The sequence below is a fragment of the Solea senegalensis genome, linkage group LG13 (assembly GCF_019176455.1).
Source record: "Solea senegalensis isolate Sse05_10M linkage group LG13, IFAPA_SoseM_1, whole genome shotgun sequence".
In the NCBI taxonomy this organism is placed as follows: domain Eukaryota; kingdom Metazoa; phylum Chordata; class Actinopteri; order Pleuronectiformes; family Soleidae; genus Solea; species Solea senegalensis.
In genome coordinates, this window is record NC_058033.1 from 12355671 (window position 1) to 12379699 (window position 24029).

The following is a 24029-nucleotide window of genomic DNA, read 5'->3' on the forward strand; positions in this document are numbered from 1 at the left end:
TCTCCATGGCAACAGCCCAGTGTAGGGATGGAGGGAATAATAGATAGAAGGAGGGAGGGGGTTACGGCGATCATAGTGGGCTAAGAGAGAGAGAGAGAGAGAGAAAGAGGGAGAGCGGGGGAACCAGTTCAGTTCAAAAGCGTGAACTTGGAGGCTTTTATTATTATTATATGACAAATAAATGAGCTTCAACTTCAATGCACACAGAGAAACATGTCTGTGGAGTGAGTCCTGAAATGATAAGTCTGCCTTTGGGGATCAGGAGGGTGCACTGGAGGAGAAATGAGCTTTTCCACTTTCCACTCCTCATAATAGCTCAGAATAGCTGTAACATGATCTGTGTGTCCTCCTCTTCCTCTCATCCATCTATTTCTTGAAAAACAGGAGAATCTTTGCGAGGACACTTTAGGGTTAGGGTTAGAAAACTGGGTTTAGGTCAGGGTTGGGTTAAAGGTCATGTAGGAGTGTCCTCACCAAGGATGCCATACAAGAATGCATGTGTGCGTCTCCAAAGGCTTTCACTCCCTCGCTAACTCGGGTCGTAACTCATTTATTTATTGTGTCGTTATAGAGCAGCTCATGTAATGGACCGTAATCTTCAGAGTAATGACACTGTCTGGAGACACAGACTTGCTTCCTGGTCACCTGTCACGTGACTCACACAAGTCTAACTCAGTGATGGAATAATACTTGTGGAAGTAAATTGCTTATGTAGGTCAGGGTTGACTGTCTCCCCATTTTAAATAATGAAAGAGAGAGTCTAGAGTAGGTTTCTATAGTGTTTAGACACATTTGTGTCCTGGAGGACAGCACAATAACAAGGATATACAAGTTGGCAAAAAAGTGTAACAGAAGTCCAGTTTTTGTTATTAATATGGACTAAAGATCACTAATATCTTCTGGTATCTTTTATTTACTGACATTTTTCATAATTTTGTGTTTAATGGTTTGGTAATACAGACATAAATGCCTCACATGGATAAGGGGAGTAGTAGTTTTAGATGTTTCTCTGCTCCAACACACCTGATTCAAATTGTATGCATTTCAGCTGCTTTTTCCATTACTATGTTAAAACATACAGCATATACAGGGGCTCTAAGAATGCGCAATATAGTGTCTTATATCCTTTTTTTCAGCACAACCTAGGCCATTTTATGAACCAGCTACATAAACACACCTGAGCAAAAAAAGTAGCAAAAATGTTTAAAATCGGATTGAATTTGTGAAATTTGGCAATATATCACAATTCAAAGTTCACTTGGCTCTTTTTGATGAATAAAAATAAAAGAAAAATGGTTAATTTTGTGACTTCTGCACAATTGTTGCTACTTTATATCACTACTTAATAATGCGACATCAAACCAATCATAACTTTGACTGAACAACACATACAAATATGAATATGTGACCTACAAACAGAAATCAAGAGAAGTTCATTTTGTCTACTAAAACAAATTGTACACGTCAATTTCTGCCACATGAAACACATTTCATACATACATCATTTAAACCTGTAAGAACTACATCATATATATATATTTTTCCTGCTTCAGTCCCTTTTGCCTTCTGGTTGCTTGATCTGATCCGATTTCCTGCCTGTGCTGCAACTGGGTCCTTAATACACCCGTTTGAGTGTGTGTCTGCTGATTCATGCAGTTATGCAGTCAGCCGACCATGTGGCAGCAGTCTAACGTGTGTGTGTGTGTGTGTTTTCCTGACTCACTTCAGGCCTCTAAATACCATCAATCGTGGTTTAAATGCCACAGTCTGTCTGAGTATTATTGATGGCCATGTTCATGCCCTTTTTGCCACAGTTTACTGTCTTCTTTCAGCAGGATCGTGGTCTATGTATACACATGTATATAATGAAGCTGTTCCTAGTATATAATAGTGAGCCAAAAACTCACAGTGTCAGCAGCGACACTGCCCAAACATGCCCGTCACACCATAACCCTGTTTTTGCACATTGAGAGACAAAGACCCAGAAAGGTTTTATTGTAAATATAGTGTTCACATGTCAAATTTAAGGTGCAAAATATTTTGTTCACATACAACTTTAGAGTAAAATTCTAAAATCCAATTCATTTTAAACTACGATGCACTCTTTTAAATATGCAGTAAATTGCAAATAACTGCCAGATATTGAAAGATCCAAGTGGGCAAGGGAAAAATGGGCAAAAGCACTTACTTACAGGACATTTTCTGCCAATTTTATGGCTAAAATAAGCAGAAATGTCTATGCGTACATTTATAGGCTCAGGTGTTAAAGGGTTAATCCAGTTAAATGGGAATTATTGTTCGCTAACATTTTTTTAGTTTTTAGCTTTTAGTTTTCATTTATTGTCACAGTTTAACTTTTAATTATATTTAGTGTGGTATTCTGAACGTTTTTTTCTTTCACAGCTGCTATCGCACTGTTCTCAGGACTTATCTCATCTCTTATTCCATTTCCCTCATGCTTATACGTAGTATTATCAACACTGTTCTTATATTCTTATATTAAAATTGATGGGCAGTATGAAATCTGTGAGTTTTAAATTATTTGTGAGTTTGCTCACAGTGGCTGACTGACTGATGGAGACTGACAGCCTTGAGTGTTTGTTACTCCCCCCTCCTCCTCCTCCTCCTCCTCCTCCTCCTGCTTGTTCAAGACAATAGTGCACAATTACACAGATCCTGCAAATGTTCATCACCAATGACTGTTGTGTCGAGACGTCACTGATGCAGCGAGCTGAAATTTGTCGTTTCAGGGTTAAGTGTTAGGGTTAGGCACTTAGTTGTGAAGGTTAAGGTTAGGATAATGTCTTTGAGTGTCCTCATTAAGATATGAAAACAAGTTTGTGTGTGTGCGAGCGAGCTTGTCAGCAGTCATTTATAGTACTTACAGTTTCCTAATGAGGAGTACAATTAATGGTGACACAGGCACTGCTTCTCTTCACCGAGGCCATAAACCAGCTGCTTTATTGAGCCGTTCTCCCTCGCTGTCGTCCTCTTTCTTCTTCATTTCCCGCCCTTCCACAGATCCTGTGTCTGGGAGACGTGAGCTAAGTGTGAGTGCCTGATACTGATGGCCAAGAATTATACTTCCAAAAATACTGCTCGTGCTTTCGCAGGAAAGTAGGTAATCCATCACACGTTTCCTTTTTCGTTGTAAGTCAAGGCATCTAATGGGAAGTGCAGTTTTTTTTGTTGTTTTTTTTAGAACAGCAGGAATACACATGGTTGAACAAGTTGAGCCGTTTGACATCAGACAATTGGTTTGTTTGATAATCTTCGTACTGTCTTTGATTATGCTTAGATTAAGAGTGTTCAAATCCACACCTGCACTTTCCAGCACCCACATAAGATCATTTGGTACTTTGTAATAAAGATGGACGACTCTTGGACTGCAACTCACAAATGATTCTTTTGAATTGAATTGAATAATTTGGCACTTATATAGTTCACAATTATGAATGTTAGACGACTACATGTTTTCCTAAATTACCCTACAGACATTATTCTCTAGAAAATGATCTGTATCCTTAACAAAACATATCGGGTTCTTTCCAGGCCTCATCCCAACTCACCTGAGCTTGTTGTGTTTTCTAAGTAACTGTGCCAACATGATTGATTGATTTTTATAGAAGATATGTCCGTACACGCCATTATTATTGAGAGATGCAGAGCAGCAAGTCACAGTGGAACATAAATCACAAATAATACCAAATACAGATAGACAAAGAACAATAAACCCACTCCAACTTAACTATGTAAACTTTAGTTCATTTCATTCTGTCAAAGTTCCTTCCACACATGTAAAAGCCTGCTCTGCTGCTTTAGTATCACACTACTATATAACTCTACAAAGACATTGACCTTCACAACAACCACATGACCTCTTTTAAGACAATTTAAAGCAGTGGAATCACAGACGATGCAGTGACGCCAGAGGTCTTTCCTTTTTCTTCTTCCTCAACAAAACCTGCATTATTCATAATATGCTGCTGCAGCTAATGTTGCCCGGAGCATCAAGCTGGTGTTTGTGTCTTTAAACTGAAACCTAAAAAGGGTGCGGTTTGTGTGTGTGGGTGTGTTTGTGTTTGAAGTTGCTGAATTTTACATGAATTAAAACCTCTTTTTAATCATTTCATATTGGCAAGGTTACTTACACATTTTACGGCAGGGTGTCGGAGTCAGAAGAGATATTTGTTATTGCTTTAAACCAGGGATCCACTGCCCTGCCCCACTTTCCCCGCTTCAACACAACTGATTCAAATAAATGGCTCGTTATCCGGGTTCTGCTAACGAGCCGGACGTCTGAACCAGGTGTGTTGGAGCAGGGAAACATCTACTGTAGGGCTGAGATGATTTTTCCACTCGGTTAAATGAAGAATACACTTAAGACAATTACAATGCTGCTGTGTTTGTTAATTTACATTCTATTACATACAAATTATAGTAATTTGACTAGTTTTTTTTTTACTCATAAAACTGACAGAAACACAGTGAAGAGCAGTGTAGGGATTTTATTTTTTTTGAAGGCAGTCACTTTTTATTTTTTTATTTATTCACAGTGTATTTATACACTGTCTGATGATCAAATAGCACATTTATCTCTGGAAATCCATTGTCAAGTGGCCCTTCAATCAATTACTAAATGCAATTGAATTGAATTGAATTGAATTTTCATAATCGATGACTATTTTTTTAAAATTAAAACAAGTTTTATGATTTTTCATATTCTTAAATGTGAATATTTTCTGGTTTCTTTGCTCCACATAACAAATAAATCATTAAAACTGAATCATTTTGGTTTGTGGACAAAACAACACATTTGAGAACATCAGGTATCCAGGTTTGGGAAACACTGATCAACATTTTTTGACATTTTATGGCCCAAACTAGTCTTCGATTCGACATTTTAATCGATGATGAAAATAATCATTAGTTGCAGCCCTAGAAACATCTAAAACATGCAAGACAGTGGGTCCCCAGGACCAGAGTTGAGAAACTCAGCTTTAAACAAACTTTAAGTGAAGACAGAAATCATTGAATTCCCTGCATAAGATAGGAAATACTTTATAATCAAAACCATCACCAGTTTTAGTTTCTCCTACCCTTTGATTTTCGGTGGTATCAAAGAAAATAATCAAATATTGATATATTTTCTTTGTTGAATCTTTTAGGGTAAAAAAAAATTACCTTTTCATCCCACAAAGTTTAACCTTCACAGAATACTGAAATCTGAGTCTCCTGTCTCAACAAGAATACTGAATTCCTCGTCACATCACATCATCAGTTCAGTTTGGGAATGACTGAGCAGAAATACAGCGAGGCAATCTGCAAGTTGTGCCCATTTATTTACACTAAAACAGTACATTTTGTTTTGTAATTTTATAGTTTTAGCACTTTTTGGTGTCGTGTTTCTAACAGGATTCATAATCCCCTTTTTTTAAAATAGATTGCATGAACCCATGGAATTATGTAGCACCTTTGCAATAATGCCATTTCGAGTCAAACAGCCAAGACATCACTCTGAGCCAAAAGCTGTTTCAAACATGCGTGTTTTTCAAATATATGTGGTCTGTAGTGTATGTGTGTGTTTGTGCAGGATTGATATGGTTTGCTTATTTAACTTAAATGCTAGATATATACAGTACAGAGCGACAGTGCATTAAAAAGCAGCTGCTTCCTTCATCCTCGGAGGCAGAACTACTCCGTCTGGTTACCATCTAGGGCAAAGCGTACGACTCCGCTGCTCCTGCGAGGTTCGGGCCTCTCCAGAGGTGGTGTTGGTGGTGGTTCTCCTCCAACAGCACCTTGGGAATGATGATGGCTGGGTCGGAGAACCTCGTCCTTAGCATCTCTAGGAGGGCAGGACATGGTTATGATATCAGAGGAGACACAGAGAGAGAGAGAGAGAGAGAGAGAGAGACACACAATGAGCCTGTTTTTCTCTCACGTGAACAACAGCAAGACGTCGGGGGTTGAGTTGAGCCGAACACCCAGTGACCGCTCATTAATTATGAGAATATCGGAGCATAAAGTCTCTAAAGATTGACAAAGACAGATTGGACAACTTAGATCAATCAAAGCCATTGGTTTTATCTTCACTTTTGACTTTTGGTCTCTGGGTGTTCTGTGGAGCAAAGACATAAGACGGTACAAGAATGGCTCAATCCCATTTCACCGATGCCCCCACTTCTTAGTCCTACCTGTCAGTTACGCAGATTCATATACAGACACAGTGTGTGACAATTATTGTTGAGTTCGAGGGGTAGGGTGAATTGTGAGGGCTAACAAATCCCTCTAACGGAGATTTTTCAGGGGCACAATTCATATAAAGTGTTATATTTCCCAGATTAAATGAGTCCAATGCAACTGTCATCATCATAAAGATAACATATGTTGTGTAGCTACACCAAAAACCACAGAACTTGTTTGCAGCCTCTTGTTATCACAATAACTTGATCCACCATGGCATTGAAGACATTTTCTGACATGTCTCCACTGAGGTATAAGCTCGTGAAGGGCTAGATTTAAAACCACTAACAACTGCCAGGTGGATAGAAGTAAAACTGAGAAATGGGACTGAGCCTCGAGAGTGAGTAACCACTGACATGCACTTACACTTTCCTTTGTCTCCTTCCAAAGCTGAGCTGCTTCCCTCCCATTGCATTGTAATACTCACCCCCATCTGACTCCGTCACACATCCATGCCAAATCTCAACAGATATTCTTTGAGGAAATCAGAGTGCAGGTCCAACAGAAAACAGTGGCGACATGCGTTTTAAAAAGATTCAAAAATAAATAAAGAAAAAAGAAAAAAAGAAAGATTCAAAACATAGTATGATATTTGGAACCATCGCATGTGATGTGGTGACCTCCACTCTCCTCTTGGTGAAAAATTAATCCCCATAATTCAAAATTCAAACTGTCATTCGGGCGGATTGCCCACGAGGAGAGAGAGAAGAAGGAGAGGGTGAAGCTCTGCTGTCATGACGTTGGAGATGAGTGGACTAACATCTGTGGCCTCCTTAAGAAAAATGCACCTTAAGGAACCTTGCATGTGTGATGTGCGAGCAGGCAGGCGGTCATTCACCCTTTACTCTAGTGTCCATATGGAAGAGAAACACAGAGCGGCTGTGACCTGAGGAGCGGGCCGCAAAATAATGTGGCTGATTCACCAGAAATCAACAAAAAACTAAACAAAACAAAACAAAACAAAAGTGGGCCACTGTCATAGAAAACACACGTCAATCACAACTCCATGGAGACACACGAATGAGTATGAGTGGCACTTGTGGACTCATGGTCTATTCTCTGTTTTCGTTCTCAGCCGGTTACCTGGGATCGGGTAGCGCACAGCCCCACAGGTGTTGCTTTAGAGTCTGCACCCAGCCAATGTCTCGGATTGGCTGGCAGAGTTGTATGTAGTGGTGCTGTTTTAGCACAACCCTTCAAATGAATCAGAATGTCACTCATTAGCACACAGAACACGGACAGAGAGCATCATCCAAGGGCGACATCCTCAAAACCAGATCTAACGTCACCAATCTTAAGTATGAGGATGAGGAAAGTGGTCTCAGCAAATATAGTCTAACTTTAAATTTAAATGTATCCATTAAAGGGGCTATATGTAACACTGTTGCAGCCAGTATATTCATAATTGAATTCATAATTGTGGGCTGAATGAAAGATGAAAATGTTACCGAATCTAAAAAGCCTTACTATCATTCTCAAAAATGTCTCAACCAGAAAAGAAGAAAAACAAGGGTCTGCAGAGGAATACACTTTTTTTTAAGATGGATGTTTCGGTTAAGTGTGTGGGTTTGTGTGTGAAGCCTGACAGTGTTTTAAACTGACTGTATGCACAGAGCATCACTTACATGATGAAGTTTGGCCCTGTTTTAGTTTAAAGCTGTAAGTGTCGCTCTGTGCATACACAGTCAAACTGGGATTGCAGTAAACATTTAAAAAAACCTAAAGGCTGCTTCAGTTGTACAGGTTTTACATATATCCCCTTTCACTAGAGCCCTAGGAAGCATATGACATCGTGTTCTGGAATAAGTTTCTGGACATCCTTTGACATGCTGCATGAAAAGTAGGATGAGATCGTGGAATATATTGAGACGAGGTGCAGCAATAATATATTCTGGAGTTCTCACATGAGGGTGCGACATGCAGGGCCTGGAGAGGATGCCAGAGCTCATGCCAGAATGTGGCGCAATCTTGGATAAGCATAGAAAGTTGTGAGCAAAAGTTCTCTTCCATGTGGATTTTGTATTTGTCCGTCTCACAAAGACAGAAACACTGACCTGCAACCGCTAATCTCTCACCGTTCATCTTAACAAAAGGAACAAAAAGGAAGCAAGAAGACTGCTTTTTTGTGCATTTATTTGTTATATTTCATTAAATATGAGCAAGCAGGTAGAAACACAAGCACGTCACAGTCAAATTTTCTATTATTATCATTATTGGTTTTTTTTTTTCCTTTTTTCTTTTTGCCCAAGAGACATCACTTTCTTTAACCATACTTTCTATCCTTATTTGGCTAAAATGACAAAGATAGCACCAGGTGTGTGGTGTGCTAAGCACTGTATACATGTACTGCCCTCCCCGCAAGCCCCTTCCACCCACCAACCCACCCCCTTGCCTGTGTTGAATGAAAGTGGAACCCCCCCCATTCCCAAAACCAAAGGCTGCAAAATGCTCATGAGTCTGGCCCTCATTCCTGATGTTCGGCTCGGACAGACGTGGTGGCGGCGATGATGGTTGCAGCTCAGACACCACAGAAAACACTCATCTGGTCAGGATGGAGGGTGTGTGAAAACAGAGGTGTGTGTGTGTGTGTGCCACACAGTGCTCTTTAAAATAGGTCCTTCTATATGTACATATGCTAAGGTTTAAAGAAAGCAGTTTGCTCTGAGCCTCACTCGCCAACGTGTGTCACCCTGCAGTTATAAATACACAGACTCCATCAAGAGAGATTATAATTGTTTCAAAAACAGATTAACACGCACAATACCGACTTAACTCATCCCCTTTACCTTTAACCTTTAAACCAGATTTTCCAAAAACCAGAAGCTGCTTTTACTTTACTCCAACCTCTCACAAAACCATCACTTTAAACAGCAAGTTATAAAAAATCGACCTCAACCTCATCGAACCAACATACCTCGTCATACCTTCTATTTTTAATTGAGGCAAAAACAAAACAAGAGAAGAGCAACATGGATTCAGACACAGAGAGTGACGGACTCTAACTGTAACATGATGTGAAAGCCGCTGGTAAGCAGCAACATGAGCTGTCTGCAGTCTAATCACATTGGTGGGCAGCGTGCGTCCTCAAAAAGAGTGTTACGATGCTGACAGTTCCACACTTTGAAAGTCATCGTCGCTCTGAATCTGAAAACTGTTGTTCCTCTCGTGTTAAATGTCACTACGATAGTGTTATCAAATACTCATCTGCTATGCAAACGCCTGCGGTTTAATGCATAATCAGTCTTGTGTGGTCCACATGGTTTGTTGGCAATAAACTGAGTGTTACGGTAGGAAAACAATCAAAGCCTCTGTCTCTATGAATGGACTTAAAAAATAAAAAATAATACGCAGCCAGCAACATAATTCAAAATCACATTGAACAAAGTGTTGCCCAAGATAAAGTGCAAGCTCCGTGAGCTCCAGACGAACAGAGGAGAGAAAGCGCTGATGACAGAGCAGCCGTGGAACCAGACACTCATGACTTCACAAGCAGCACATTTATCAAAGATTTCCATTTGCATTTTTGCGGCAGAATTTTGTAAATTCAGAAAGCAAAGTGACAATTTGATTTTATCTTTATTAAAAGAACAAAAAAAAAAACCGACATCAAATAATAATAAATATATATATATATGTAAATGAAATAAAAGAAAAAGAGGGAAAATCCTTGATAAACTCAACAAAGCAATCTGCTCAGCTGATCAAAGCCAAGCCTTCAGAATTGCTCGTTGGCGGGCCCATGTAACAGAAAGCCATCCACTGGCTAATCAGGCAGCCGGTAGCCATGGCAACCTGGAGATGGAGGCGAGCAGAGGTGGGGGTGGTGGTGGGTGGCGTCAAATGGCGGAGGAAGTGTGTGTGTGTGTGCTCCTACTCCTTACTATAGATCTAACATAGAGTGAGGCAGCGGGAGCAATGAATGACAACGTCAACATGTTATCCTAGCATCAGTGTTCAACTGTGACCCAGAGGTAGCGAGAAGAAGAATGAAAGAGTGATACAAAGAGAAGAAGAGACTGAAGAGGAGACAGAGGACAGAGATGAGGACAAAGAGGGGAAATCTTAACTAATTTTGCAGCCTCTGTGTCTGATTTCCCCCCCAAAAAAGAAGTATATAAGAAACAAAAGGAGAAGTAGTGCTAAATGATTTTTACTCTTTTGCCTCAGCCAGTTTGTTGTTCATCTCTTTACTTTTCTCCTTGTCCCCCACTGCTGGCCGGTTCTCAGGCTGGTTCTCTGAGGCCGTCTTCTTGGCGCCCCTCAGCCCGGCGCTCTGCTTATCTTTGGCTTTCTTCGCTGGCTTGCTCTGGCCTGCCGCTGTGGCTCCAGACTTTTTGGGTTTAGAGCGAAGGGCACTATATCTGTCAACCTAAGGATGTTGGATAGTGGAAATCAGATTGCTGGGAATTGCTTCTAGAACTGTGATGTGCTACGTTACAGCATGACAGTGATACACAGTAAATCAGCTCCTCTTTCCTCCCCCCTCCTAAATGTACATTACGACACGGTGCATCCTCACCTGTTTAATGGGGTCTATGTAAGGCTCGCTGTACAAACTGCGTATCCTCCGCCTCTCCTGGGCCTTGTTGTCGGCCGGACGCAGAGGGACTTGTCCCTTGTAGGTGGCGCTATAGCTGGTCTCCAGGCTGGTCTTCTCATCCGGGGGCAGGTACTGAGACTTGGCCCGGATCATTTTGGTCGGCTTCACATCTCTGTAAGCCTTAAATTCAGTTCTGTGGGGAAAGAAGGAAGACAGTCATCAGAGGAGTTATAATTCCTGCTGCGCTTTAATGACCCAGGACACTCACAATTTCTGTAAATGCTTACAATAACAAAAGACCTAGTTTGGAGATGCCAGGAATGGATCATGGACATTGTTGTCTTTTTTAATCATTTGATGACTGGAAGGGCTTCGGCTGCAGGACGGGCAGCAAACGGCAATTAGTATTCATAATCAATTAATGTTTCACAGAGGGTTTGACTTCATCAAAATGCAAAAGTCTATTACTTTGAATAGATTAGATTCGATTTTTTTGATCCTACACCAGGGGGAATTCACTTGTAACAGCAGCAAAAAAAGGAATAAAATATAAATAAAAATAAAATATGATAAATGTCAAAAAAAGACAAAATAATGTATATACAATAAGCAATAACAAAGATGTAGTACAGGGATATATAAGTATATGAGAAATGATTCAAAACATAACTATTAAAACCAATTTACAACAAAACAATGTGCAACTTTCATGATAGAACGTAAACATGAAGACTGGACAGCTTTGCCAACATTCTCCTCTCACCCACTTTCTCAGTGTAGTCCAGAGGGCGGACTCCAGGACTCTGTTGCAAAAGAGATTTTTAATCTCAATGACTTTAATTCCTGGTTAAATGAAGGTTAAATGATAAAAAGAGACTCTTTAAATCCAGTGAGTGTTGGAAACACTATATTACATTATATTATATATGGAATGAAACAGTATATTACACAACAAAATATGAAAACATTAGTTTGTTTTTATGTTTTTAATGTTACATGACATTGCCTAATGTTCTTTTATCTATTTCTTCCTGTATGTATGTATATATATATATATGTATATATATACATATATATAATAAATAATATATAATCTGCGATTCTGGTGATTCTACCTGCCTAAAGTGCCAAGGAAACACTTTCTGGACAAGTTGGAGTCTTCAAATGAAATGCTGCTCACTTCACTGTGACCGGAGCGGCGTCACGCGTGGCCAAACTGCTTTTTTCACGTTTTTAATTACGCTCCGTGCAGGAGAAGTAAGTGTGAAATGCAAGTGCTGAGAACAAAGCATGTCAGAGACAGGAGGGTGCGAGGCGAGCACCACAGTGAGCGTGACTGTGTGATGAAGGTCAGCGGTGTGTCCTTCACACGGAGCACATGCTCTCGCTGCGTCGTCCTCCTCCTTCTCACATTTCAGAACGTAAGGATACATGTAGCAGCAGAGAGAAGAGACACACAGCACCTCAGCAGCAGCTGCATGTGAATGTCTTTGCCTTTACTATCACACTGCAGCTCTCTCTCTCTCTGTCCTTCACACTGGATTTGCCTCTGCACTATTCTGTATTTCCTCTGCATTATTCATCCATTTGCAGGAAACTAGAATATATATATGTACATATATATAGCAGAATCACATGAAATCAAATCAAACTATCAATAAAGTCATTTAACTATTATTATAGTTTTACCAGAAATCTAGATATCTTAAGATATTTACAGTCACTTTCTAAATAGTGTTGAGCTTAAGTTATTTGGTTTTATTTTGAAGTTGAAGATTTGCTCATTTAGCGCACATTTGCACATCTAAGTTTTAAAAACCAAAGTCATTAAACTGGTTTTCTGGTGCAATTGAGATTCAGTGACACCACACTTGAATACACAAAGTGGTTTTGCACTGGTGTGGCGTAAATAACACAACTCTAATTAATGCAATTTATAACATTGGTATCAATGGGGGCACCCCAAATCAAATTCAGATTAGGGCCCCATAAAGACTTAGGCCAGCCCTGTACCGACTTATAATAAATAAATAAAATTGGTGATTGACAGGTGAGTGTCATTATAACATCGTAAATGCATTACATGGGGGAAAAGAAAATCTGAGATAAATAAATATCTCATATCTGACTCATATCTGAATTTATCAATAAATACAAAGAAGATAGATAACACAGTTCAGAGCCAAGCGAAGTAGGCAAGAGTGACTGGAACATCTCCAGTCTCTGAAAGAGCTCATTAGAAAACAGGACTTGTGTGGACAGAAGAGCAGACAAGACAAAAACTGCTGTACTGGAGACGCTATTAGAGCTTATAAGGCCAAGTCTAATGGAAAGACATCAATTCAATAACTGCAGCAATGGAAAACAGCCATGGAGACAATAATGTGGCAGGGACAAGCACAATGATTTTAAATCCTCTAACGTTATTACACTGAGGAGGACGCCCTGAGACTTCTGCTCAACGTTCCAGCTGAGCGTAAAAGCCGAGTTCTGACCACATGAGTTCTGGTGGAGGATTATCGTGGAACAGCATGTGGGAGGACAAATGACAGCGCTCTAATCACATTTCCCCGCCATGTTCACTGTCACTACTTCATGAGAGAGTGTAACATGGTCAGATAACACTCTCAAAATCTGCACTTTATTTGTTTACGGATATTTTCTCTGACAGTCTGACAAATGTTATGATAAATCTCTGATATCATCATGTTACCCTACACTTCCCACCACTGCCCATCTATATAATCTGCAAATCAAAACTGCAATTTTAAACCATGCCATTAGCGAATCACAAAGGTTGTAACCTAACGGTTCTGTGATTTTTTCGTTGCTGTTTTTTTGACAGATGAACCGCACACTTGATTTGGCAGAGATCTCAATGCTGGACGCCCGCCTGACGCAACCCACCCATTTATGTGGGTTTATGTGGCCTCCCCCGTGGCTGGGGTCAGTTTAGAGTGTCCACTTAACAACCAGCTACGTGGATTGGGTACCACTTGGCCATGGGCTGCCCCTTGTATGCTCTATGGAGATTAAAGAATGTAATAGATGTCGGAAACAGTTCACATCTTTACGGTAAGTTCTCGTCCTTGTGTTTGAGTGCAGAGTTAATGTTTTGATGTCATGTATATGATGTATGTTATCTGTTAATACTCCACCATGTTAAAATTGCATACTTTAATTGTCCCAAATAAAGTCCAGAAAAATGAGAAAGACCTTATTTGGTGGGAATTTCCAAAATGTGATGGGAATTAATGGGAATTAACAGGAATAAGCTGGACATTTTCAAAACTGAGGGTTGGGAATTTAAATATAGCAGGTAAATACAATATTGTAGCATAATATTGGCTAAAACAATGAGATTTGATACAAATACATTAAATAGCAATGCTATTCCTCAGTCACATAGTACACTACTTACTGCAGGGCTGTTGAGGCCACACCCCCTACATGCACATCACATGACATGGATGTATTATAAGAACTGTATAAAGTACCTCCCCCTCTGTCTTGCAGCTACTTTTTTTCCAGTGGCCACTTGTGGTAGTGCAACAAAAAATTACTCATGCGGCCCAAAAAGCAATTTTCCCATAGACCACAATAGTCAAAGAGACGTTTTTATGACCTTCTTAAAGGCCATAAAAAGCCCAGAAAATCTTATTTCCCAGAGTGACACAAACAAAAGTTCCCATGAAAAGTTTCTGGAAATTTACTGGGAATTTTCCACCCCTTTGCAAGAAGTTAATTCACTTATATTGTCCTGATTTGTTAAAAGGGAGTTTAGTGCTTTAGTGTTTGCTCATTGTGTGAACTGTTGGGTTACTCCTCTCTCTTGAACATTATAAATGTTTCTGCCTTACAGTGCCTTGAGATAATTTATGTTGTGATTTGGCGCAATACAAATAAAAGTGAATTGAATATAATTTTTAGTCTTTTAAAGGATTACAAGTCCCATTTCACCACAAGGCAAAAAGCTAACTCTTTATGATACAAAGGCTGGTGACAGAGATATGGTCATTGAATACAGGAATAGCTCCAGTGGGGCAGAGGAGCGTTGGAAACCACACAGAAAAGCTGTTACGTAACCACCAAAGTCCACTTTGAATGCTCAACTGAGCCAAGAAGCCACAGAGCTGAGACAGGTTACACAACAATGTCCAAGGCCAAGAGTGTAAAGGCCTCACATGAAACTACATGAGCATGTGTGCGTGTGTGCGTGTGTGTTTGACAGAGACAGAGACAAAGTGTGGTTGAGACAGTGTTCACAGAGTGATACAGCAGGCTCTGCTCTAAGATAGCTGCTATTCACAAACGTATGACTGTGCAACAATAAGGCCTATGTCTCTGAGGTCAGTGTGTACTTGGTACGTGTTTAAAAACGAGTGCTCACAAAAGCCTTGTGGACGTCACACAACCGTATCTACTGCATTTGGCTACTGTACATCACTGCTGAGAACACAGATCACATTCAAAATATTATCTCAGGCCATAGAGTTAGACATTTTACAGAGACAGCAGTTCACTGAGAGGATGTCAGGTACAAAAAGGTAAAAAAAACACGCAAACAAGTTAGTAAAAATTGAATATAATTATATTATATTATATTATAAGTTGAATTTCTCAAAGTCGGACTAATATACCCAGATAATGTGATTGGGAGTCGAGCTACTATGGCATGTTTACCTTGAGTCAAGTTGGCCTGAGTGGCACAGTTTCCACCACTGGCTAATACCAACAGAAGACAAGTGGCAAAAACATGGTGAAAGTCCAGCCAAGAGACAGCTTTTATGTTCAATCAATGTAAAGGATTGGATATTTTTAAGTACAAGGGTGATAGTCATCAAAAGGCCCATTTATACTCGCAATAAGACAGAAAAGAGACCTTACGATGAAAAAATAGTACGAAATACAATCTTTGCATTAGACAGAAATGTACAGGAGGAAAATAAACGGAAATACAAATCACACATTATTACTTATTACATTAGTCTTTCAATATTCAATGAAAAACCAAACTGACATCAAGGTCAAACCAAGGGTCTTCTTTCAACTAAATGGGACCATTTAATAAAGTGGAACGCTCCTCAGACAGCATACTGATGAAGGTATGACATCACAGCAGTCAAAAAATATTGTATAATAATAAAATATAAGTCTATTTTGTTGAATTACAGGGAGGTTCATTCTTGTATGCACTCACTGCTCAATCACTCAGACACAGTAAGAAGCCTATTTATAGCTAATGAGCTCTCTCTGTGTTTCCTGGTGTGTCGTTCATACCAGGAGTTCATTTCCTGTACCAATGAGGTTATGATTTCAGAGCTGGACCCAAACAACAATTATGCCATTATGTTAAATTATGGTTTCATGTGGACATGGGATTTACTTTCTTCATTTTTCAAGAAGAAAAAAACGGACATATGTGCAGGATTAATATCCATGAACAAGTGAAATTTGGGGTGGATCTGGATAATGATCTGAAGTTTTAACACCTCTTTTTTGTCACACAAGAGAAAGCAAATGGAGATGTGCATGTGCAGAGAAAGGCCCTCATCCACTACAGCCAAACACTGGCACTGACATGGGTGGAAACATGCCAGGGTACATCACTGCGGCTGAGCTTCATGCAAACATGACACAATCTGGACTAACAGAAAGAGTCCTGAGAAAACAGAACAAAATCCCTGTGTGCATTTAAAACTCGACTCACACACGGTTACTATAAAAGCAGCGTGACAGGTTACTGACAGGCCACGGAAAACCAAGTGAGAGTAGAGGGAAAAAAGAAAAACAGATCAAACTGTATTTTAATAACAATCACCTCCAACAGCAGAATGGAAGGTAGAACAGCTACAGTTTGGCCATTTACTGTAAAAGACTGTACTATGTCAGTTAAAATATCAATTTGAACATAAAAATTTAGATTAGATAAGACATTTTGTCCATTTTTAATGAATATGCTTTGGTCCTGGGTACTGCTAAAACTAATCCCAGTCCAATCTGTACTCCTTTTATTCCCAGGTTCCAGAAACGACCATTAATCAAGTCAATACTGTAATCTTTATGTTGGTTTTCATTGATTTGCAAAAGTGCTCTCGCACTTGAGGCAACAGCATTTTTCACCGTCCTTTAACAAAATAAAATAAGCTGACGGCGCACTCAAAACCTTACTTGCAAGGAAATGAAGCTGCTGGTATCTTTACTTGCGTGTACAGATTGTATAGATGTAACATCAGTAACATGGAACCTTGACTCTGTGTCACAGCTACAACAGCACTGGCCTAAAGATAAAAGGAAGGTCTGCTTCGCTCATGAGTTTTTCGATCTGCCCACGCTCAGGGCAGCGGCTTCACTTCCTCACAGTGTTTCTTGGTGTGTCAGTGGGCGTGGAGCCTGGCTTCTGGTCAATAATAATCAGCCGGTCCTCCGCTCTATCTCACAGCCTCTCTGGAGCTCAATGGAAAGAGCACATTGCAGGAGTACACCAGGGTTTATCTAGTGCTACTGTGGTCACGTCACGTCAACCAGCCTGGTCTTTTTTTTTTTTTAGCAAACCATTAGAAATGTTGCATTTGAACATTCTGCTCAGGGTCCCATAAAATCTTGGACCGGCACTGTCAAGATGCTTTCACATCACCATCACTCTCATTTCAGGCAAAATCACCACAAATCATTGAAGCACTATCATGCTCATATGTATGTTTGAAGACCTGCAAGTAAGAATCTGGTGCATGTAGGTGACACTGGGTGGCAATAACTGTTCCTAAGTTGTTTTATTTCAATAAAAACAACAATCAGTGAGAACCAGGTTTATCACATGGTGCAGGTTTTCACCTCGGGCTGCAATAACTAATCACACATTACATATTATTAATCAAGGACCAAATTTGTCATCGGCTAATTTAATGATCGCTTTATCGGACTGAGTGTTTTTTAGCTTCTTAAATATGAATATTTTCTGGTTTCTTAGCTCCATATAACAAAGAAATCATTAAAACTCATTCTCTTTTCGTCATTTTCAGGTTTGGGGAAACTCTGATCCGCATTTTTCCAAATTTTATGGACCAAACAATGAATCGATGAATCAAGAAATGCATCACAAGATGAATCGATTAATGCTTAATTTAAAACTGCAGGTTGAACTGGGTGTAATTCATTCATAACAATGATCATATCTGAGGATATTTCCATATGAAATAACTGTAATCATATATGACACAATCAGATCATATTGCTATATAAGACGGACAGTTTTAACAGACATCTGTTTTGATGCAACAACTGGATACTGGATATGAGCTGAGGTGTTCTGTTTGGCTGCAGTATGCAGAAACACACCTTTATTATAGGCATAGAATATGAAAGATGAAAGCGTTTCACTGTTCCTGCCTCCTGTTCTCAGAGGTGAAGGATCTGTGTTTCTGTCTTGAATGCTCGACAGAGAACAACACAGAACTCACTCTGAGTCTCCTGAGCATCTTTGGCTGAAAGAGGGAGGATTTTATGTCTCCAGGTGAGACGTACGAGAGGAAAAAAAGAAGAAAATACGTGATAAAAAAACAAAAAAAACTCACACCTCCTCAGTAACTCCCTCTCTCTCTCTCTCTTTCTCTTAGAGTGAACTCAGTGAACCTGCACTATCTGCCTTAGTGGAAGCGATGTGACTCCATTCACTGATGTTCTCATGCATATACTTGCAAATCCCCTGATGCGATTCCTTTTAATGTCACGCATTATGCACACATCAAATAGTGATTGACAAGACGAACAATGGCTTTTGTTTTTCCCAACTACAGTGAAAAAAAATAGACTAACAAAGAATCCAGCAGCCTCCGCCTCACACTTATTTTCATGCAGAAAATGACATTTAACGACATGATGCTGTGGTGAGACCGAGGCTGGACGACGGGGCTTGTGACTGGGAAGCTGCACCCAGTTCACGCAAGATGGGAAAAAAAAACTAGTGGCCTTTCATGTTTCTGTGGTGCACTGCCGAAAGGAAACGCTTTGTGATCAGAAAAGCTTAAATGGTACATGAAAACTGTTTCCTTGGAGGAGAAAAGAGGCTGGTGACAGAAAAGACACCTCATGTGGGTCCGCACAAAAACACAGTTCCTGCACGTTCTATACTTTAGAGAGAGAAGTAGTAGTTGCAGTTAAAAGATTTATAGAAAGTTTTAAAAGACATCTTTTAGTAGTTCATGCTGCCAGATTCATGGTCTTGATTATTAGGATCACATTAAATGCTAAAGAAACAGGAGTAAACATCATATATTTAAAGTACCACCAAATATATATGTATGTATACATATTTGCTCCATATGATGTATATATGTAGTTGTTTGTTTGTATGTTTGTCTTAAGTGTTGTTAGCTCCTGTGCTCTCCTATGCTCAGAACCTCCTCCCTGCGTGCATGCTGCCAGTGACGCTTCCCTTTTGCCGTCGTCTGCATCAGAACTCAGCCTTCGCCTCTCAGTTCCTGCATTATTCCATCTGTTAACCCACTCTTCAATAAACTTGCCTTAACATAAGCAGCTCTGTGTTTGGGCAGTTGATTAAAATCAATATCATAAAATTAGAATCCAATTCATCCACTGGACATTAAAGAAATGACCTCTGTCCGGACGATATCAGCAAGTTAAAAGAGATTCTGTAATCCTACAGAGAACCTGATGTGTCATGGACTAAGAATACGTGACATGCACTTCAGTAATTACTTGTGCTGTGGATCCTCTCATTTAGGGTGGATTCACATCTGTGCTGCAGCCTCATTCAGACAGGAGGAAGATTAAACTTATATATGACAAAGCAAAACCCTGAAGCCAAAGTTTAGAAAGTGGTATCATCATCATTGGCTAAATATTGTTATTAATAATGTGATACTGCTTACATCACTCAGATCTAACTGAGCTTATCAGACTGCAGTGATGGCCCTCATAGGAAAATTTCCAATGCAGTCTCCAGAGGGATAAGTGCACTCTGGCAGCCAGGACAGGGACTCTCCCAGGTGGATACAATTCAGACGATGGGTCCCTTGTCTTCCTGGTGCCCCAGATTGCTCCAGACTATTAAATGTGCATTGATGCATACATACAGTAGATGATGATGATGTGAAAGTGGGAGATAAAGCACATGTGTGCACTGCAGGTGTAAGTGTGTGTGTATGTGTACAGTATCTGTGCTATTAAACCACAGTTGACCTGATTTGTGTCTCCACTGGCAGAAGAAGACAGAGGTTGGTTGTCAAGGCTGCTTCCATGTAATGTGTGTGTGTGTGTGTGTCTGTGTGCACATAACAGCAGGAAGACTCACTCACTAATCTCATGTCAAAATGTCCAAACTAAGGTCAAAACCAATGTTTACTTCAGCAGTGTCAGAAAACCACTACAAGAATATTTCCATTTTAAAACAGAACTTCATAGAATCGATAATGTATGAGCATCAATACTGTGCAGCTAAAGATCTGAGAAAATCTGTGTCTCTTTCTCTCAGACCTTCAAAATAAAAGCCACTGAACAATATAGCTTAAAATAAAATACCTCAATTTCTCTATTTTATTTTTGTTGTTTTTGTCATTCATGTTGCATCCATAAAATGTCAGGAAATAGAAAACAAAATATTTTGTTCTGTCCACAAACCAAAGATTTACTCAGCTAACTGTCTCAGCAAATAAAGAAAATATTCACAATAAACCTGCTAAAAAAGAATGACCTTTTACCAAGATAAAAACAATCAAACTGATAAATCAATTATCTGGTGATTCATTCGGCTATAGTCTCCACCCTAAACTTGCATTCTGAGACAACACTGAGCCATGCTGTGAACATCCAGTCAATTCAAGAACTAAATCTAATGCTAATGTAATAACACCAATGCTGAAATATGACTCACTCTGATGCAACAAATACTGAAATACTAAACCCTCCACAAACATTTAAAGCCCAAGTTACAGCTGTAACGAGAAAAAAAAAAAGATTTATAGTTGTCATACATCACACCATGTCACACGCTCAGCAGCAGCAGCACAGAGCGTGAATGCAGCTGTATTAACAGTGATGTACAGCTTTATGAGGCAGGTGAACACGTGACTGGATGCTTATTCATCCATCCACCAGTACCCATCATCCTCGGCTGCATTACATAACAGGACAGGGACGATTGGCCTCACGGGCCTGAGTATGAACTTTTCCATATAATAGAGTTATTGTCTGTGTTGATTAGGCTGTAACGTCATTTCCACGTCCTGTTTGTGACGCTGAGCGGCTTATTTAAGAAAACCAGCTGCCACTTTGTGTCTTCCCCTCGCACTTGTGAGGTGAATTGAATAATCAAATAAGGAAAATGTCACATTTCAACGTGTGTCAGCGTGTGATGGATGGACGTCTCATCTGCTTAAGATTTTGTCCAAGGCCCGTCAATAAATGAGACTCTCCTGGGGGGAGGGGGAGGGGAGGAAGCAGAACTACAGTAAGAAAATAAAATGTGTCCCAAATGTGAACGTGCCACAGTAACAAGCTTCTTGTTGTTCATTAATAAATAATGGCTGGAAAATCTGGTGAATATGGTGCATCATTCTGTTGTGTTTCCATAAGTCAACTGCTCATTTAGAAATAAGGAAATGATGAATCCTTCTACCATTTAAATAAAGTGCTCCCATTGATTCTACAATGTACTTAAAAACCTCTGTCTAGATGAAGGTCCCAATATATTAGTGCTAAAAACCAAATTTAAAATGTTCAGTCCCAAATAAATCTAAGTGTAATCTGTCTTCATGTTTAGTAAGTGAAGGAAATGAAGTTTTGATCATCCATTCACTGGTTTGAGTGTTGTGTATCAATCATTAAAAGAGGTTTCCTGATTTATCAGCTTCTTAAATGTGAATATTTTCTGCTTTCTTTTGCTCCTTATCACAAATAAATCATTCAAACTGAATGATTTTGGATTGTGGCCAAAACAAGACATTTGAGAACATCATTATTTCCAGGTTTGGTAAACACTGATCAACATCTTCTGACATTTTATGGAGCAAACAAGGACTCAATTAATCAAGAAAATAATCAATAGATGAATCCATTATGAGATGAATCGTTAGTCGCAGCTCTTGTGAGATGTAAATTTGGATTTACCTGTAAAATTAACTTTTTTTTTGTCACTGAATGAAGGATGACAATTTCTCCGGGTTCTCCGGTTTCCTCCCACAGTCCAAAAACCATGCAATATGGCAATTGGGTAAAACCGGACACTCTAAATTGACTGTGAGAGTGGATGGTTGTTAGTCTCTATGTGGCCCTGTGATGGATTGGTGACCTCTTTGGTGACCAAGCCATTAAAGTTACTGCTCTATCTCCATCATCCATCTCCAACATTTGTTTGTGGGTGCAAACTAACTAACTAGTTTTAAAACAACAGCCCAAAAAGTACTGCACTGCAATGAAACTGCACTTTTGTAATCCCCTTTACAACACGTTGACCCCCGTGACCTCTCCACGCAGGCCTGAAGCCTCAGGTTTGGACTCACTTGTATGATGTTCCGGTTGTAATCTCCTCTTTGATCTGTCTGTTGACAGCGTCCACTGCTCTTCCTTTGACCTCTGCCTCCACCTTCTTCTCCCCCTGTTGTTGTTGTTGTTTACTGGACTTCTTCTTCCTGTCTTGTCCCTGCAGCAGGTCTTTCTCCTGCACCTTGTCAGCAATAGCGCTCTTCTCCACGCCGCTGTCCGCGTCTGCCGCGTGTTTTTTCGCATGCCTGGAGCGCTCCGGTGCCCGCTCGTCTCCGGAGGAGGTGGTCGTAGGTCTTTGTATCCACGGGTGGTCGTACCTCTTCGGGATGGGCCAGGGCTTGAAGTCCTTCTGGTACTGGGTCTCGCTGTTGAACGGCGTGTCCGGTTCGTGGTACTCGTTCTTGGGTTTGCAGCTCGGTTCCGGTCGCACTTTCCAGTGCTTGAAGTCCTCGCGCATCACCGAGCTGCACACGCGCTCCTCGGAGACGCACCTGCGCGGCGGCCGCGCGCCAGCGGCGGGGTTGTTGTTGTTGGCGGCGGCGCGGGTCTGAGCGCGAGGCGGCTGCGTTTCTATGGTGACCCGGGCCTGCGGCGGCTGCAGCTGGATGTGCTGCATCTCGGACACGTCCGTGTACTTGGTAAAGACCAAAGGCACCGCAATGTCAGCCTTGTCCAGCTGGTTCCAGAAGCGGGCCATGCAGCACGCCCTGCTGATACAGGGCCACGCCATGGTGCGGTCACTTCACGGAGCTCCACTCCAGCAAACCAAAGTGGGGGGAAATATCTCGTTCACCCTGAGAGAGAGGGGGGAAAAAAACAAGATGTCCGTGTGTCAGGTTGCACGGATGAGGCTCCACTAATGTTCACGTCAGATTAGGATGTCACTTAAATCCATGTGTGCTCCTGCCTGAAATACACCGCCACAGATTATAATTTAGATTCAATTCGGGTGGAAAAACAGCCGCACTGGTGTTAAGGTCTGCTTCCCTCTGCGTCCCGGACTCTTGCTACATCACTCTCCACTCCACGGCAGCACAGAGAGACAGAGCAGCCCCGCCCTCCCACGCAGCAACATCCACAGAGTCACTGCTGCTGCTGCCTGGAGTTAGCAGAGCGCAGAGATGATGGCAAACCACATCCGGTTTACTGTGCAAGGTAAAAGCCTCAGACATCCGCAAGAAAAACATTTTAAATTCAGAATTATTTGATTTATGTCATTAAAATAGAGTCAGAAACAACAGCAATGAAATAATAATCATTAAAACTAGTATCAACCACCATGTCTCAGGACGTGGTGCTTTTATTTTGAAACGAAACGCACATTGATTTCCGTTATAAGGTGGATAAACACCTCCAACTTAACATAAATGGTGTTTTTATTCCACAATAGTTCAGTTAGAGATGTGATGCATTATTTTCTGCTTTAGTCAGGTATTTGTCAACATGACTTCGACATGAATGAATGAATGATTGAATGATTGAATGAAACAGGACAAAGGTTTTGATTGAATAGAATATGAGAACACACATAATGTAAGATGAGATGTTTTTCATTAGTTGAAGAAGTTGCGATAGCATCATCAGTATGCAATATGTATGTAAATATTGTAAATGTGTTTATTCATTTAGACCAGAAACTACATTATATAGGCGTAACTTGCCTGTAATGTTATGCTTAGGATATGTAGGCGTGATATGATGGAAGGTTATGAAGTGATGTATGCATCACTGAGTATGTACA

General features: G+C 40.3%; 1 protein-coding gene across 2 annotated transcripts; it reads right to left on the reverse strand.

Moving 5' to 3' along the window:
• Positions 1–5323: 5323 nt before the first annotated feature.
• map6a (microtubule-associated protein 6a) lies at positions 5324–23350 on the reverse strand. Of its 2 annotated transcripts, XM_044042881.1 has the most exons (5): positions 22306–23350; positions 10766–10979; positions 10401–10615; positions 7330–7440; positions 5324–5848 (listed from the first exon to the last, which is right to left on the reverse strand). In XM_044042881.1, the coding sequence occupies exons 1-5, from the start codon at positions 23016–23018 to the stop codon at positions 5695–5697; spliced, it is 1407 nt and encodes a 468-aa protein (XP_043898816.1). In that variant the 5' UTR covers positions 23019–23350; the 3' UTR covers positions 5324–5694. The 2 variants fall into 2 exon arrangements, with proteins under 2 accessions (XP_043898816.1, XP_043898817.1); XM_044042882.1 differs by lacking the exon at positions 7330–7440.
• Positions 23351–24029: the final 679 nt, after the last annotated feature.

What these genes read in the sequence shown, in the direction of transcription:
- map6a (XM_044042881.1), bottom strand. Translation starts at nt 23,018, where the DNA reads ATGGCGTGGCCCTGTATCAGCAGGGCGTGCTGCATGGCCCGCTTCTGG. An exon ending in ACAACCGGAACATCATACAA is followed by an intron (nt 10,980 to 22,305) that starts GTGAGTCCAAAC and finishes CTTTCCCCACAG; the next exon opens with AACTGAATTTAAGGCTTACA. An exon ending in TGTGCGCTACCCGATCCCAG is followed by an intron (nt 5,849 to 7,329) that starts GTAACCGGCTGA and finishes CTGCCCTCCTAG; the next exon opens with AGATGCTAAGGACGAGGTTC.